At 41.0% G+C, this 16,797-nt stretch overlaps 1 protein-coding gene across 6 annotated transcripts in view; it reads left to right on the forward strand.

Moving 5' to 3' along the window:
• TENM2 (teneurin transmembrane protein 2) overlaps positions 1–16,797 on the forward strand; it is a 1,283,414-nt gene that overhangs the window by 957,093 nt on the left and 309,524 nt on the right. For all 6 annotated transcript variants that reach the window (XM_003900492.5, XM_021940242.2, XM_021940246.2 and 3 more), the window contains one exon: positions 12,868–13,102. In XM_003900492.5, the coding sequence (XP_003900541.5) occupies positions 12,868–13,102 (235 nt within the window). The remainder of the gene's footprint in view (positions 1–12,867; positions 13,103–16,797) is intronic.

Here is a 16,797-nt window from a genome sequence, read left to right on the forward strand (position 1 = left end):
GAAGCAGAATTCCAAATATCTTGGTTTTGATTTGCAAACTCTTAGCAAGTCATCCTCTTTCTGTGCCACACTGAGTTCCTTTCTGTATCACCAACTACGCAGATGAATCAGGATTCACCCCACCCTGTTGAGTCAGAAGCCTTTAGCAAAGATTCTTTAACACAGCAGATTTGTGATGAAAAGTGAACATTTTCAGGTGGCAGAAAGAGCCACAGGAGATCCTGTTAGTCAGAGTTTGGAAGTGAAATGTGTCTATTCCCACTTGGGGTGTGTGGGAGGCCTCTGCTCCCATTAGTTCCATGGGGATTTCTGCTGGTAAGGCATTTGTTGTCGTGTTTGGATTGCTGTAGGAAGAGAAAAAATTACTACAGTTTGCATGAGATAGAGCTGTGTTTTGGCAAGGAAGCCCATGATAATTTTTCTTCTTGAACTTTGATCAAGTTCAAGCTTTTGAGATTTGTCTCAAATGATACCACGGTATACTTGGACATACTTTCATTTCTGATGGAATTTGGAATATTTCTCCAATTTCTTTGTTCTTGCCATATTTGTCAATAATTAATTAATTAATTCAGTCATTCATTCAACAACCATCTATTGTGTCTACCAAGTACTCCAAGAGTCAGGGATTCAACAGAGAATAAAATAGCATCTTTGCCTTCAAGGCACTTACTTTCTGCTGCAGAAAGACAAATGAGTTTTTTAAAAATGGGTGCCAATATGTGCTTTAGAGAAAAAGAAAGCAATGGAAGGAGGATAAGATGACTGATGCTGTCTTGGAAGGCAGGTCTTAAAAGATGACATTTGAGCTGAGACCTGCAGACATGGACGGTGTGAGCTACTCAATTATCTGTATCTCCAGGCCAAGGGTACAGCAAATGCAAAGAGCCTCAAACAGAAGCCTGCTCGGCCAGTTCCAAATCAGGCAGAGGCCAGTGAGGATCCAGATCAGTGTCTTTCTTATTTCTTGCAATATTTTCTTCAAGGACTAGACTTAAATCTGCAGGAAAGAGACGAACCTAGGCTGATATTCTGGGCAATTCCTATACACCACACAAGTCCCAGATTTAAAATGCCTTTGTTCTTGCTTTTCCCTCTGCCTGAAACATTGTTCCCCCAGACACTGGAATGGCTCTCTCTCTATTTCCTTCAGGTCTCTGATCAAATATCATCTTATCGAGAAGCCTTTCCAGACTACACTATTAAAGTGTCAGATAGGCAGTGTTAGAAATGGAAATTATTTTCTCCGCCAAATCTGATTATTTCACGTGAGAGATGACTCCCTCTCTACATTATGGGATTAAGAATGATCCCATTTGAGATGATAAATACTAGAATGTTTCAGTAACCCAAGAAGCCCTGAGAAACAAATTGCTAATTCATGACTTAAACCATCTAAATGTGATGAACAACTCAGGACGTCAGTGAATTGTTCAACAGTGGATTGCAATGATAGAGCAACCTGCATATCTCATAAATGAGCCAAAGAAACTTGAAAAACCTTGATTTTATTATAAGGTTTTTCATGCAAAATGGGGGCTGATGCTTACCAGGACTACCAGAACTCAAGGAAACACAGGTCTTCCTTCTGCTAATTAATAAAAGAACAAGAGAATTTATCAAAGGAAAAAAGCTAGTATAAGGCACTTCACATTGTCCACCATTGGGCAGTTTTATTTTAGTGTGTTTAAACTGCAAATGTGAAATATAAGTGCACTGATTGTTTTGATATCCTGTAAGGCCTGGAGTTACTATAACTCAGTAGGAAAAAGGTCCCTTATTCTTAAAGGTGCTATTTACCTTAAAAGTATCTGGCAACAGAAAGTTTTTCAAGTCATTGAAATAATAATCTTGGCTGTGTGTAGTGACTCAAACCTGTATTCCCAGTACTCTGGGAGGCCAAGGTGGGAGGACTGCTTGGGCTCAGGAGTTCAAGACCAGCCTGGGCAACATAACAAAATCCCATCTCTACCAATAAAAAGAAAAAATTAGCCAGGCATAGTAGTGTGTGCCTGTAGTCCCAGCTACTTGGAAGACTTAGACAGGAAGATTGCTTGAGCCCAGGAATTCGAGGTTACAGTGAGCCATGATTGTACCACTGCACTCCAGCCCGAGTGACAGAGCAAGACCCTGCCTCTTAAAAACAACACACACAAAAATCTAAATCACAGGGTCTATGTCACTCCTGTCTCCACCACCTCAAAAAATAGGCTAGGCACTGTGGCTCACACCTATAATCCCAGCACTTTGGGAGGTCAAGGCAAAAAGATCACCTGAGGTCAGGAGTTTGAGACCAGCCTGGCCAACATGGGGAAACCCCATCTCTACTAAAAATACAAAAATTAGCCAGATGTGGTGGCACATACCTGTAGTCTCAGCTACTCAGGAGGCTGAGGCAGGAGAATCACTTGAACCTGGGAGGCAGAGGTTGCAGTGAGCCGAGATGGTGCCACTGCACTCCAGCCTGGGTGACAGAGTGAGACTCCCATCTCAAAAACAAATAAATAAATAATTCGCCTATTCTGGGGAAAATAAATGCTGACATTTCCTGAGGGCCTCCTGTTTGTAATGCATTTTCTGAGCACTTTAAACATAGTATCTCATGTAACTCTCTTTACCAAGTAGGAACTGTTCTTAACCACCTTTTACAGATGAGGATACAGAGGTTAAGTACCTCAAAACTTTGGTTGTCTAACTTCAGAAGTCCTCTAGGCAAAACTGGAGAAATCAATATTTTCAAGACTGAAAAGGCCCTGGAAATGGCATCCTTTTTTCCAGTGGAGCACCGTGGGACCCAGTGATCCTAACGGCAATGCCTCTTCCTCCCACTGCAAAACTGAGGGCTGAGCACACACTGGCCTCCCAGTGGTCCCGGTTTTTTCTAAAAGTTAGTGGCATCCTGGGGATCTTGAAGGTGAGGGTGAGGGGTTTCTCCTCTTGGCCTGCTCAGCAGCGGAGCACTTCTACTCATCATTCATGCAGCATCATAAGAAGGGTCTTGAGCACTGTGGGAGGTCTGCTTTATTTTAATTGGGAGGTAAAGACAACTCCAAGACAACTTTGAAAGAAACCAGTAAACAATTATGAGCAAAATCCAGAGAGTGCTCTCTCTGATAGCACTTGAGCCATGTAATCTTAGGCAGTGGATGTTTCTTCAGATATTTGATTGTCTTGAGTAATTACTTGTCTGGGTGCATGCATGTGTATGTGTGTACATTCTAAAGGCAAAAAGAGGGTTCTGAAAATATCTCCAGCGATATGTCTTTACATCCCATGACATCAACTGTCACTTGACATGACACCAGATGCAGTTCAAGGTCTGACATTCAGCTGGCTTCTGTTTATATAGTATGGAGAAACTTTTGTTCCCTTGCCCTATAAGGCATGTACCAGGAGAGATTTTGGGAAAAGGTCACCCAGATAGTAAATAATTCTGCTGAGCTTTGAAGTGAAAATGCTCCAGGAACCTTTATCCCATCCTTGCCATTTAACTGGTGTGCTTCGGCCACTCTTGGTATTAATGAATGGTGTAGATCAGAGTTTGTTTCCATTATTCTGTTCATCAGAGGCACAATCTCAAATCAAAATTATATTTTATCTTTGTTTTGATCCTCTTTCTGTGTTTGGGGAAAAGCACTGTAAACATCTCAAAGAGAGAGAAAAAGAAAGAATGAAATAAACCCCAAGGAAAATCTAGTTAAAGACCTAAAGAATGGCATCTTGGTGGAAGAGAATTCCACCGTGAGGTTTGGCTTTTTTTAAAAAAAAAATAGCCTGGTCTTTGAAAAACATATTATCTTTCATGGGTAGGGAAATATCCAAATTTTGCCCAGCCTATTTTACAATAAGACCTTGAAAAGCTATGTGATGAGCTGGAATGAGAGGAGTTTAAATTTTTGATGCAATTCTCTGCCTGGGAAAGTGATAATGCTGCTCACATAACAGAAAGAGTATTTTCTGCTACAGCACAACAATCAACATAACGTCTGGGCATATTAATAATTTCACTCCTAAACTTCTCGACAGGGAGTGCATGGGTCTTAATAGTATTGTCAAGATCCTTAGGGCAATTGAAAAACCCAAAATCATTACTTTCTACTGATAGGCTTTCCTCTCCCAGAGGATGCCAAAATACCTAGGGTAATGTAGATTTATTGAAATGCTCAAATAGGCATTGCTCAGACGTAACTGTGTAATAAAATCTTCTCTTTAGAAGGGTTCTTCTCAAGTATTTCAAGTGGTCTTTTTTATTTTGTCTTTGTCACTTGGAAAGTAGCTAACGGAGTTGACATTGATCTCAAGTAATACTTTCCTGATGATTTAGGAAGCCAAAGAATGAGTATAGGGGCAATAGTCAAATGATGTGGCACCTACGATTAAAATCCCTTTCTGACCCTCATGTGTAAGAACGTGCCCTACTGGGGTGGGATGGTCCCAAATTCACAATAACTATTAAGCTCTTAACCCAAGGGCAGCTACTGACTTGGTACCCTGTTCAAGAGTCTCCTTCTCCTTTCTCCTTTCCCCTCCCACAAATGTCCCTGCCTGTGCCTGGCTAGGTGATTACAGCCATGCCTGAACCGCTAGAACAAATTCCAGGCTTTCCCTCAGACATTCACATGTGCAACTGGCTCTCAAATGCCATCACCTAACAATCTCCATCTGAAAAATATGAACAGCAGCAGGGTGTCAGCCAAAAAAAAAAAAAAAAAACGCCTGCAGGGGACATGCTTCAGGATGCCAGGGGAAGATCTTTATAAGTACTAGGCGGTGTGCCCCGTTTGAGATTGAACTTTGACTGGCTCTGATGGAGCTCTGCAACAGACAGATGTCGTGGTTATAATAAACAGAGGGAATTGCCATTTCCATGAAATGTCCAGGATTGGCAAATCCATGGGAACAGAGAGTAGACTGACATTTGCCAGAGGCTATGGGAGGGAGGAAGGGACTGGGCCGTGACTGCTGAATGGTATGGTGTATCCTTTGAGGGTGATAAAAATGTTTTAAAATTAGATAATGGTGATGGTTGCCTATCTTGTTGAATATACTAAAGAAACACTGAAATGTGTACTTTTAAAAGCTGGATTGTATGATATCTCAGTAAAACTGTTATTTTAAAAAAGCAGAAGAGGTGATCAGGCAGCAAGTGCCAGGAAAAACAACCAAAAAACAATCAAAGATGGAGCAGTTTGAAGTCACCTTCCCTCTGTGTCTAGCCATCTCCCTGTTAAAGGAGCCTTAGAGGTAACAGGAATGAGGGAATTAAGTGGGAGGGCATCATTGTTTCCAGCAATCAACTAGAATGTACAAGGGATAGAGGCAGAAATCTACTCTGATCCCTGTCCTCTGAGACTCTGAATATAACCCCCAGGGACATGATTTGTTCATTCATTCATTCATTCATTCATTCATCACCAGTAGTTTTATACCAGGCACTGTAGCCTTATGCTGGGATATGCAGACGACTGAGACAGACTATTTTTAATGGAGGAGCTCATGATCTCGTGGAGAGCACAGGATAGTCCAAAAATAATATAAAACCATGTGCTCAGCATTACAAAAGAAATGTAAGCAGTGTGCAAAGCAAGCACCCAGGGGGGCACAGATATATTACAGTTAAATACAAAATTTAAGGAGAGAGAATTATATTACTTAACCTCCCTGCACCTTGGTCTCCTCATCTTTAAAGTGGAGAGCAATATCTACTTTAAAGTGCTTTAAAGGTTATTGTAAGTTTTAAATAAGATGAAATATGTAGAGTGCTTATCACATAGTTGGCGCTTATTAAATGGGAGCTATTGGACTTAGGTGATCTAAGATGTCCCTGCAGACCCTAGTCCTTTATGAAGGTAGCAGAGCTGAGGAAAACTTTGGATTCTGAGCCTGCAAATGATTGCTCCTTGTGACTGTAATTCCCATGTTCCGCTATGCAGTGTTGATCTGTGTGTCACTGCGAATACATTTGGAATGTTTTTCTCTGAGGTCATATATTTTGTGTAAGAAAGAGAGCTATAAATCATTCCTTACAGGCAAGCAAAGCCCTTTCTTTCTCTGCCCTCTGTTCAGGCTGAGTAGGATGCTTCCTTCAAGGACAACCCCCTGATACAGGACCGTGTAACCTAGGCCAGAGGCACTGGCTGGAGCTGGAGCCAGCCGCTAGGGAGATGAGGAGGAGGCTAGACCTTGACTCACTCCTTCATCCCCCTTCTTGTCTCTCCTCCACTCTGAAATGTGGAAAAGCTGCAGCTGCAGCTTGTGATAGTAGTGACCAGATCCAAGAAAGACTACGGACAAGTCACCTGCCCCGTGAAGCCAGCAATACCGTATGTGTGTCAGTAACAAAAAATGCAAATCCATTCTTTAGGAGATAAGTCATTCTGTAGGTGTTAAGACAGAAGGAGGAAGCAAGCTCAATGTCCAAAGTGCCCAATACCTAGAGACAAATAAGGAAATCTCTTTAAATATGAGAGGAGGCTGGATTTGGACCTATTCCCTCCACCCCCGGGCTGTTGGCAAAGTACTTCTGGTCAGAGCAGGACAGGACAAGCTGGGATGGAGTGTGCCCTTGGTTCTACCCCTGACAGGCCTAATTGCTGCTCATTCCTCATGCCGCCCCTCACGCCGCTGGTTAGGGGAGCCAGGGATGAGGCACAGTGGAGGAAGTTTGGGGATGGCCTTTGGGAAGGCATAGAAAAGAGATTGCACTGCAGTTTGGCTGTTCTGGCCTATTTCTCCTGATTCAAGCAGCATCCGTGAGGTGGTGCAGAGCTTTGAGGTGGGCGATTCCCTCCAGTTTCTCACAAGACTGGATTCTGCCATTTAAGCAAATGTGCAAAGGAAATGAGTCAAGTCTGTTTTCCTCTGTATTTGCTAAGCATATATGAGCAAGGTCAGGGGACCTGTTTCCTCCCTGTGTGCCTGTGTTCTGGCTTTGGGTTCCTTCACATATGGCTGGGAGGGGAAGAGACCCTGGGATCATGTACGAGCTCTACCACTTACTGAGCTATATGACATTTGGTGCATTACTTAACCCCTCTGAACCTGACTTACTGGATCTGTGAAATGGGCATGATAAATGACCTGTACCCTAGGAGTAAGTGGGAAAATATTGAAATGATTTATGTACAACACTTAGCACAGTACCCGACACACAAGGAGAACTTAACTCATGGCAGCTATGGTCAATATTATCATTTTGTTACCATCAGCATCAACTGTTTTGTTTATGGAAATGGAGCATTTCTGAATCCCAAGTTTTATTTGTGTGGGCTCTCAGAGAGACACTCTTGAGACTGTCTGTTAATAGCTCCTGGCCATGTCACTTAGTCACTCTGCCCTCCTGCTGGCCGAATTTGAAGATGGAGAGGTCAGAGGTTGATGATTTTGCAGCCACATGTTCATTGAATATCCCCCTCCAAGAGCTGCCATTTCAAAGAACTTGGAAAAGTAGGGCCCACCATGCCCTAGGAGGTACTTATCATTTTCCTCAGAGTCATAGTTGCTATAGCTGCCATTATTATTATCAGAATGATTAATTACATCAAATAATCATAATAATATGTATTAATAGCTTGCTATGTACCATGAATTGTGCTAGGCTCCTTAAAAATATATTTCCATTCGATTCTCCTAACAATCATGTATGAGAAGTAAAATTACTGTATCCATTTTACAAGTGAATAAACAGACTCAGAAAGAAAAATATATCACTTTCCAGTGGCCACACATCTGGTCAGTGGCCAAGCAGAAATTCAAAGCCAATCACTAGCCTGAACATCTGCAATAGACTCTGTCCTCCTTAGGTCTAACCAGACACTGTTATTCTTGAAATTCATCACCCCCAATTCCCTCTGGCCAATTCAAGGTCAAATTTGAACAGGATGTCCTGGTGCCAGTTATCATCAACCAGAGATTCCCAAGTTTCTGCCAACACCATCTCCTCTTTTAGAATCTTTAAATTGCTATCAAGATGTAACTTGCCCCAAGAGGTGGTTCAGGAGAAGAAGGCAAAGAGTTTGTGGTTAATTGGTCATCTGAGGATCTGAGGGAGTTGAAAATGTTAAAGACCACCCATTGGCATGCCATTCCCAGGAATGAGTGATTTATTAGCAGCTAGGCAGGCCCTTACTTTTATTTTTTTCTTTCACATATTTTATCATCATTTCTAATCACCAGGAAAAATTGGTGAAGACTATGGCGCAAGACAAGTCTGGTTTAATTTGTCTCTGCTTTCCCACCCCATCTATTTGTCGACCCTTGGCTAGAGTAGACACGTCCTCCAGCTGTTTATTTAGGCAGAGTGCAACAACAATAGTCGATTATTAACAATTTCTTCCTTAGAGCCCCGGAAATTCTCCCTTTATATGTTGTTTAAAACATGGACATTGATTGTTTCCCCATGATGTATGAGCAACTCTAATGGAGTCAACACAAAAGTTGATATGCCAAGGTTTTTCACTTCCCACATCTGACTTCATTGGAATTGGTATTGTGACTCAACAAAGAGGCACTGCTTCATTTTTCTCAAGTTTCACTGCCAACCAGTAGGCATTTAGGAAGGACAGATATGTGACTGTCATCCCTCTCAAAATCAACTGGCGGCAACTGTCCCACAGAAAATCTAAAAGCACAGAAGCACAGACAATTCTTTAGCAGGACAAACAGCAGTGCTCATTCAAGCCCTTGATTTTTAAACACACAGGAAACACCTTCTCTATAAATTCACTTGTCTTTTCCAGGAGCCTTACCTAGACCTCCCCTGGTTTTTAGTAAAGAGCCAACAAGACAGTTCCTTCTTCCTAGGACTAAAAGCCATGCAGCACCTAAAAATAAATTCCAGGTTCTGGACTGAAGGTACCTCAGGTGCAGTATCAGGTCAGCAGTAATATATTAATGACAGTTGCCTTTTGTCTACTAATAGCATACTGATTAGGTTGATACTGTGTGAGAATTTACATTACATAGTTTCTTATCTTTAAATTGCATTACTATGTGATTTCATATTTATGTAATAGAAGAGCTCTTAATAATATGCACATTAATTGAACCCAATAAATGTATGGAACTTACAGTGGACATGAGGCTTCCTTCATCCAGCTGAGTTATTCATCTCCCATCAGAATAGGTTGAAGATATCAGTTGCTTTACAGAAGAGCTTTTCTTGTATTTTGACTTTTCGGAAAGCAAGAAGGCATGTTGTCAGCCATTGTTTGCATTTTTGAAACAGAAAAACCTTCCCACCCAGCAAGTGTGTTGGATGACTGTAGTGAAAAGTGAGAAATACAAAAAGTTGCTTGTGATCATTTGTTGTAACAGAGGTGTTTCATACTAGAGGTACGTTACTTACACCGAATGCCAGGGCACCTGAGTGAAACTAGGAGTCAAAAACATACTATTAGGTGTCAGTAAATGTAAATGCATACAGCCAGCTAGGTTAAGAGAACAGGGATCCCTGGGGTTGATGGCAAATCAGATAAGCCACCCCACCCTTCACAGCATTCAGCTCTACCCAGTTGTTTTGAGAGGATACAGACTCCTTATTTGGGGTTTGGTTTTGCTTTCAAGAGAAGTCAGAAATCTGGAACACTATGCAAAATCTCAGCTTTGAATTTTTGATAATATTCTGCTTGAGGGCTGTCAGTCTGTGACATCTGCCCTAGATAGATGAAATTTGGATTTAATTTTCCTACTCAAATCTGGGCTCCCTGAGAGCTGCGGTTATGTCTTATCCATCCTTTCATCCCTGAAAGAACCCATCACTGTTCTCTGCACTTGGTTTTCAAGGACTTGCCAGCCATCAGGCAGCATGCTTAGCACTTTACATTCATCCTTCCTCTCTAACTTTCACAGCAACCTTAGCGGGTAGTTACTGCTGTTTTCACCAGTTGGCAGATGAGTAAGCTGAGAATGAAAGAAATGAGGTAGCATGCCCAGGTTCACACAACTAGAAAGTGGCAGACTCAATTCTTGAACCCAGTTCTGTAGATTTTGTCTCCTAACCTCTAACTAAATGCCCCTTCTAGATGTTCCCACATTCTTGTGTATATATCCCAGGGGTCACATTTACCACTCTGTATTGTAATTGTCTTTTCCTTCTGCCTCCTGCACCTTGTTGGAAAATATGACTTCAGGATAGATAGATAAATGAGCAAATATAATCAATGCCGTGGTGAAAATGAGCAACAGTTAGGAGGAGAATGTCTTCCAATACTGAGAATGCTGGATAATTTTTGTTTTTGTTGCTGTCAATAATTTGATTTATTTGCAATGAAATATCATGTTGCTTTATAGGAGGGCTGGGTGAGTGGAGAATTAAGTATTCTTCCATCTTCCTTTACTCTTCCTTCTCCATTTCCCCAAGGAAGCTCTATGCCTTCTCATTAGGATAAATGAAAAGAGAACTTGACATCTCTTCTAGTTAACTGGAAAACTCCCAATTCATTTTATTTGGAACACAACACATAGCACCCAGGTCGGAGCTTCTCTTCCCAGAGGGAAGAGAAGCACACAAGCAACCGCAGGAATTCTGCCCACGCACAACACAGATGGACCTCACGAGGGCCACACAAGCTGGAGTAGACAAGGAGAACTTAGCTCAGAGTGAATCAACAGGAAGCAGGAGGGTCTGGTATCTCATTTAGGGAATTAAATCCTTCACATGGCCTCTTTGTGCTTTAGAAGTGTGTGTGGTCTGGAAAGGGGAGTGTGGGGGGCAAGGACAGAGGGAAATGGAAAGTTAGGACTTAGGGCTGGGGAGGGCAGGTTCTCACTTGTGCACTGACCCACTCCATCTTCCTGAAGCAAGTCTCGTAATTACCTAACTAATGGCGAATAATGACACCACTTGGATGCGAGTTGAGAGAGGGGGAAAGAAAGGCATGAGAATTCATTAACCGTGTGTGCGAAGGGCTTGGATAGCATCCCTGAAGGATCATTATTACATCATTTCACCCCCCCCCTTTCCCACCTCTTTCCACTAATATGAGACAGACAAATGCTAAATAACTATGTAATAATACATTACTAGACAGACAACAATGCCAGGAAATATAATAGCCTGCTACAGCTATGAAACTCCCCCAAAGATATATTTAAAATGTCACTGATGCATAATGTAAAATGGGAATTACAGGTTCATTTGGAGGACACGATTTAAAATCTATACAACTGTATAGTGGTATTTCCCACTGGGTTTTTGTTGTCACTGTCCTTTTCTAAACATCACAAAGCAAAAAAAAAAAAAAAAAAAAAACACCCAAGTAATTTCAGCCTAGAGATGCAAACTTCAAGGAACCTGTTTCCTCCGTATGTTTCCTTCTTGTTTTTGTTGGTCAGGATGCTCTCCAAACCTAGTATCTTCTTGACATGTTGTCTTTTCTTCAGAATGTTTCTGCAGCCGGCACAGGAACCCCAGAATGTAGATTACACCTTTTGGAGATGTAGCCCGGCCACATAAGGAGACAAGTAGTTGAAATTTGTGTCAAATTGCTTGTTTAAATGACTTGAGCCAACTTCTTAAAGCCAGGACAGCAGGGGCTGAGGATTTTTAAAGTTGGCAGGGGCCAAAAATGACAAGGCTCAGCAGTCACCTGGTGAGCTGCCAGCCCTGACTGGAAGCTTCAAAAAATAAACTTTCTCAAAGGACACAAATTAAAAGTCATGTTTCAGCATCCATTAAAACGAAATTATAGGCTTCATCGCATAGCGAACTACTTTCATTTTCATTATGCTTAAAATATTTCATTTTGTAGATTGAGAATCGGTTGCTAGGAAAACCTTGTGTGGAGTTGTCAGAGACAGCGATATCTACAAGCGGGTATTTTCCAAGGGAAAGCTCTCCTTTGTTTTTCCTGCAAGGATAGAGGATTTTGTTATTTCAAAAAACGCAGGATGCCATTTGGAGTCAGGGTCATGGCTTGAAAACATGTGCCATGACCTTCTCCAGAGACTGAGTCCTCGGGGTTCATCTCTCGGAGGAGAGAAGTTAGCAACCTGCTGAGCTGAGTGGGCTCATAGGTGTGTTTTGTTCACTCTCATTTAAAAAAGATAGATAGATAGATAGATAGATAGATAGATAGATAGATAGATAGATAGATAGATAGATGTTTATATGTATTGTGTATATTATACATATACAAACATATACACACAAATATGTGTGTACACACACATACATATATATAAATCTTATTTTGAGTTGTCAGCATCTCTAAAAACTAGGAAATTTTATCTACAAGTCCAGATTTCCAGCTTTTCTAGAGAAACTAGAAATTACGGCTGCCTTGAGCTCTGTCCCTCATTCCCATGTGACCAGATTGACCTGGTGCTGAGTGAGGGCTGCCCCCTAGCCTCTCCACCTCAGCTCAGTCCATAGCTAGCCCACTCCACCCTCCTGCCTGGTCCCTACAGGTATTTAAAGGTGCTACTCCCTGACGTAGAGTGTGCCATATTCTTAATATCTTCAAAAGATAAAATTTTTGAAAAGAATGTGTACAGTGTACTAGTTTACCTGGAAAGGGAATAGGGACTTGCTACGGCAGTGATCAGCCTTGAATGTCATGTTACTTTCATTACAGTATTAATATGTTTCAAGTAATTCCTCTGGTCAGCCCTCATCCACCTGGTTTTGCTAAACTAGTCTCTCATTATTCTTCATTTGATGTGTGTGGATAAATGCAAATCAAAGCCGATTATTTATTTGTAACTAACTCTGGGATGCCTGCTGCAGTCTTACCTGTCGCTCTAGCTTGCGGCTTTCAGCAGTTGTCAGCTTGGAGACTTTGGTTTCAAACTCTCCTCCAGAGGTTTGCAGAGTGCCTGAGACTGGAATCTGCAGGCACTGACAGTCATTTCTCCTTTTTTTTTCAGGTCCTCCAAACCACCACAGCCAGTCGACTCTGAGGCCCCCTCTCCCACCCCCTCACAACCACACGCTGTCCCATCACCACTCATCTGCCAACTCCCTCAACAGGAACTCACTGACCAATCGGCGGAGTCAGATCCACGCCCCGGCCCCAGCGCCCAATGACCTGGCCACCACACCAGAGTCCGTTCAGCTTCAGGACAGCTGGGTGCTAAACAGCAACGTGCCACTGGAGACCCGGTAAGTCCCCTCTCCAGCTCACAGTCACACTCAGTGTCACCTTACCCCTGAGTCACCACACAGAGCCACTGGGTGTCTCAGAGTTCCAGTCGGAGAGACACTCTAGGCATAAATAATGAGACAACTTTACCACCTCCTTGTTCCCTTGGTAATTTGACCCTGGGCAGTAGGTTGACAGGTATTTCTTTGTTCACATGTGTCTCCTTTTAAAGCTTGTTTACTTTCTTAGATAGCTCTTGTGTACCCAACTAATAGAATTAGCATAACATATTTTTACTCGAAGGCTCATGGGAAACATGCTTATAAGGGTATATTGACTGAAAGCTGCTGATAAATTATGCATTTGGCCTTTCTTGAAGTAATAAATGAAGACTCATTTGAAATTAAGTGTTTGGGGAGACCTTGAGAAACAATCCCTGATTCCAAATTGACAGAAGTATAATTTAAATTTATATTTCATCCAACATGCAGTCTCACTTTAATCCCTCCTGTACACACTAACAGCTTGATGCCTGTGGGGCAAACAATAATGTATAAAAACAAACAAGAAAAAAGGGGCAGCACTTATATGAGGAGGGAAGAGTTTGAAAATGATCTCCAGGTCTGGCTTTGTTTTGTTTTCCTTTGCTTCTGTCCTTTTTTCACCTTCGGTTCTGTTCTCCAAAACCATATACACCTTAGTGACCTGAAAGAAGACCTGTCAGTCAGGGTATGGAGGGGTTGGGATGTCGTTGACAGGGAAGGCTGTGTGTGAGTTGGCCAGACTCTGAAACAGCCTTGCTGCTCTATCTCCAGGCACATTCTTGGTTGGTATGTTTTAAATGCTATTGTTTCCTTGCCTGGAAGAACCATGGAGACCGAACAGAGAGGAGGGCTAATTCATACTGACCCTTCAAAAAGTTCCCAAATAGATTTTAAACTTTAATAACTTAAGTTTGAGGAAAGACAGAAATAATCTGTAATCTTTCTGATAACGGCCAGTGAATTCTCTGCACACAGCTGGAAGCAATTTTGAAAGTCATAGCATTTGGAGTTGTTTCTTATCTATAATTTTTTGGTTTTTTATAAGATCCTGAAAATTAATATATTATACATCTTTGTCACTATAATCACTCCAAATTTTAATTTTATTTTCTGACTATTACAGGGTTTTTTTAAAAAAGAATTTTTGCTTTATTAAAAGAAACTAAAAGAATGAACCTAAGCTAATAAATATCCTTGATCTCAACATTAGTTTAAAAGAATTGGTACAGAAATAAATAAAATGACACAAAATGAAGCACTAAGCAAAATACAAAGAGTGCTGCATATTATTATTTTCCTCTGCAAAAAATTACCTAACATGCACATGCGCACACACACACACACAGGCTCTCACACAAAGAATGGTTACATAACAAAGTAAACATTATAACAACCACATCAGTTTGACTGTTAATCCAAACTAACGTGAAAAATCTGTCGTTGAGACAACTGGGGTAATTTAAACATGGATTGGGTATTTAATGATATTAAGAATATAATTATGATTTTGTTAGGTGCAGTTTTGGAGTGCATGTTTGGTTCAAATATTAAAAACATTCCAAATCAAGGAATGAAAAACTACCTATCGAGTATTATGCTTTTTAAAAAATTTATTATACTTTAAGTTCTGGGATACATGTGCAGAACGTGTGGGTTTGTTACATAGGTATACACGTATCATGGTTGTTTGCTGCACCCATCAACCCGTTATCTACATTAGGTATATCTCCTAATGCTCTCCCTCCCCTAGCCCCCTACCCCCTCACAGGCCCCAGTGTGTGATGTTCCCCTCCTGTGTCCATGTGTTCTTATTGTTCAGCTCCTACTTACGAATGAGAACATGTGCTGTTTGGTTTTCTGTTCCTTTGTTAGTTTGCTGAGAATGATGGTTTCTGGCTTCATCCATGTCCCTGCAAAGGACATGAACTCCCTTTTTTGTGGCTGCATAGTATTCCATGGTGTATATGGACCACATTTTTTTTAATCCAGTCTCTCACTGAGGGCATGTGGGTTGGTTTCAAGTCTTTGCTATTGTGAATAGTGCTGCAATAAAACATATGTGTGTACGTGTCTTTATAGTAGAATGATTTATAATCCTTTGGGGTATATACCCAGCAACGGGATTGCTGAGTCAAATGGTATTTCTGGTTCTAGATCCTCGAGGAATCACCACACTGTCTTCCACAATGGTTGAACTAATTTACACTCCCACCAACAGTGTAAAAGTGTTCCTATTTCTCCACATCCTCTCCAGCATCTGCTGTTTCCTGACTTTCAATGATCGCCATTCTAACTGGCATGAGATGGTATCTCATTGTGGTTTTGATTTGCATTTCTCTAATGACCAGTGATCATGAGCTTTTTTTCATATGGTTATTGGCCACATAAATGTCTTCTTTTTAGAAGTGTCTGTTCATATCCTTCACCCACTTTTTGATGGGGTTGTTTGCTTTTTTCTTGTAAATTTGTTTAAGTTTCTTAACAAATTTCTGGATATAGCCCTTTGTCAGATGGATAGATGGCAAAAATTTTCTCCCATTCAGTAGGTTGCCTGTTCACTCTGATGATAGTTTCTTTTGCTGTGGGGAAGCTCTTCAGTTTAATTAGATTCCATTTGTCAATTTTGGCTTTCTTTGCCATTGTTTTTTGCGTTTTTGTTAGGAAGTCTTTGCCCATGCCTATGTCATGAATGGTATTTCCTAGATTTTATTCTAGGGTTTTTATGGTTTTAGGTTTTGTGTTTAAGTCTTTAAATCATCTTGAGTTAATTTTTGTATAAGGTATAAGGAAGGGGTCCAATGTCAGTTTTCTGAATACAGCTAGCCAGTTTTTCCAACACCATTTATTAAACAAGGAATCCTTTCCCTATTGCTTGTTTCTGTCAGGTTTGTCAAAGATTAGATGGTTGTAGATGTGTGGTATTATTTCTGAGGCCTCTGTTCTGTTCTATTGGTCTATATATCTGTTTTGGTACCAGTACCATGCTGTTTTGGTTACTGTAGCCTTATAGTATAGTTTGAACATGTAGCATGATGACTCCAGTTTTGTTCTTTTTGCTTAGGATTGTCTTGGCTATGTGGGCTCTTTGTTGGTTCCTTATTAAATTTAAAGTAGTTTTTTCTAATTCTGTGAAAAAAGTCAGTGGTAACTTGATGGGGATAGCATTGAATCTATAAATTACTTTGGGCAGTATGGCCATTTTCACTATATAGATTCTTTCTATCCATGAGCATGGAATGCTTTTCCATTGGTTTGTGTCCTCTCTTATTTCCTTGGGCAGTGGTTTGTAGTCCTTCTTGAAGAGGTCCTTCACATCCTTTGTAAGTCATATTCCTAGGTATTTTATTCCCTTTGTAGCAGTTGTGAATGGGAGTTCACTCATGATTTGGCTTTCTGTTTGTCTATTATTGGTGTATAAATATGCTTGTAATTTTTGCACATTGACTTTGTATCCTGAGACTTTGCTTGAAGTTGCTTATCGCCTTAAGGAAATTTTGGGCTGAGATTATGGGGTTTTCTAAATATACAGTCATGTCATCAGCAAACAGAAACAATTTGATTTCCTCTCTTCCTATTTGAATACCCTTTATTTCTTTCTCTTGCCTGACTGCCCTGGCCAGAACTTCCAGTACTATGTGTAACAGGAATGGTGAGAGAGGGCATCCTTGTCT

This window comes from Papio anubis, chromosome 5 (assembly GCF_008728515.1).
Source record: "Papio anubis isolate 15944 chromosome 5, Panubis1.0, whole genome shotgun sequence".
In the NCBI taxonomy this organism is placed as follows: domain Eukaryota; kingdom Metazoa; phylum Chordata; class Mammalia; order Primates; family Cercopithecidae; genus Papio; species Papio anubis.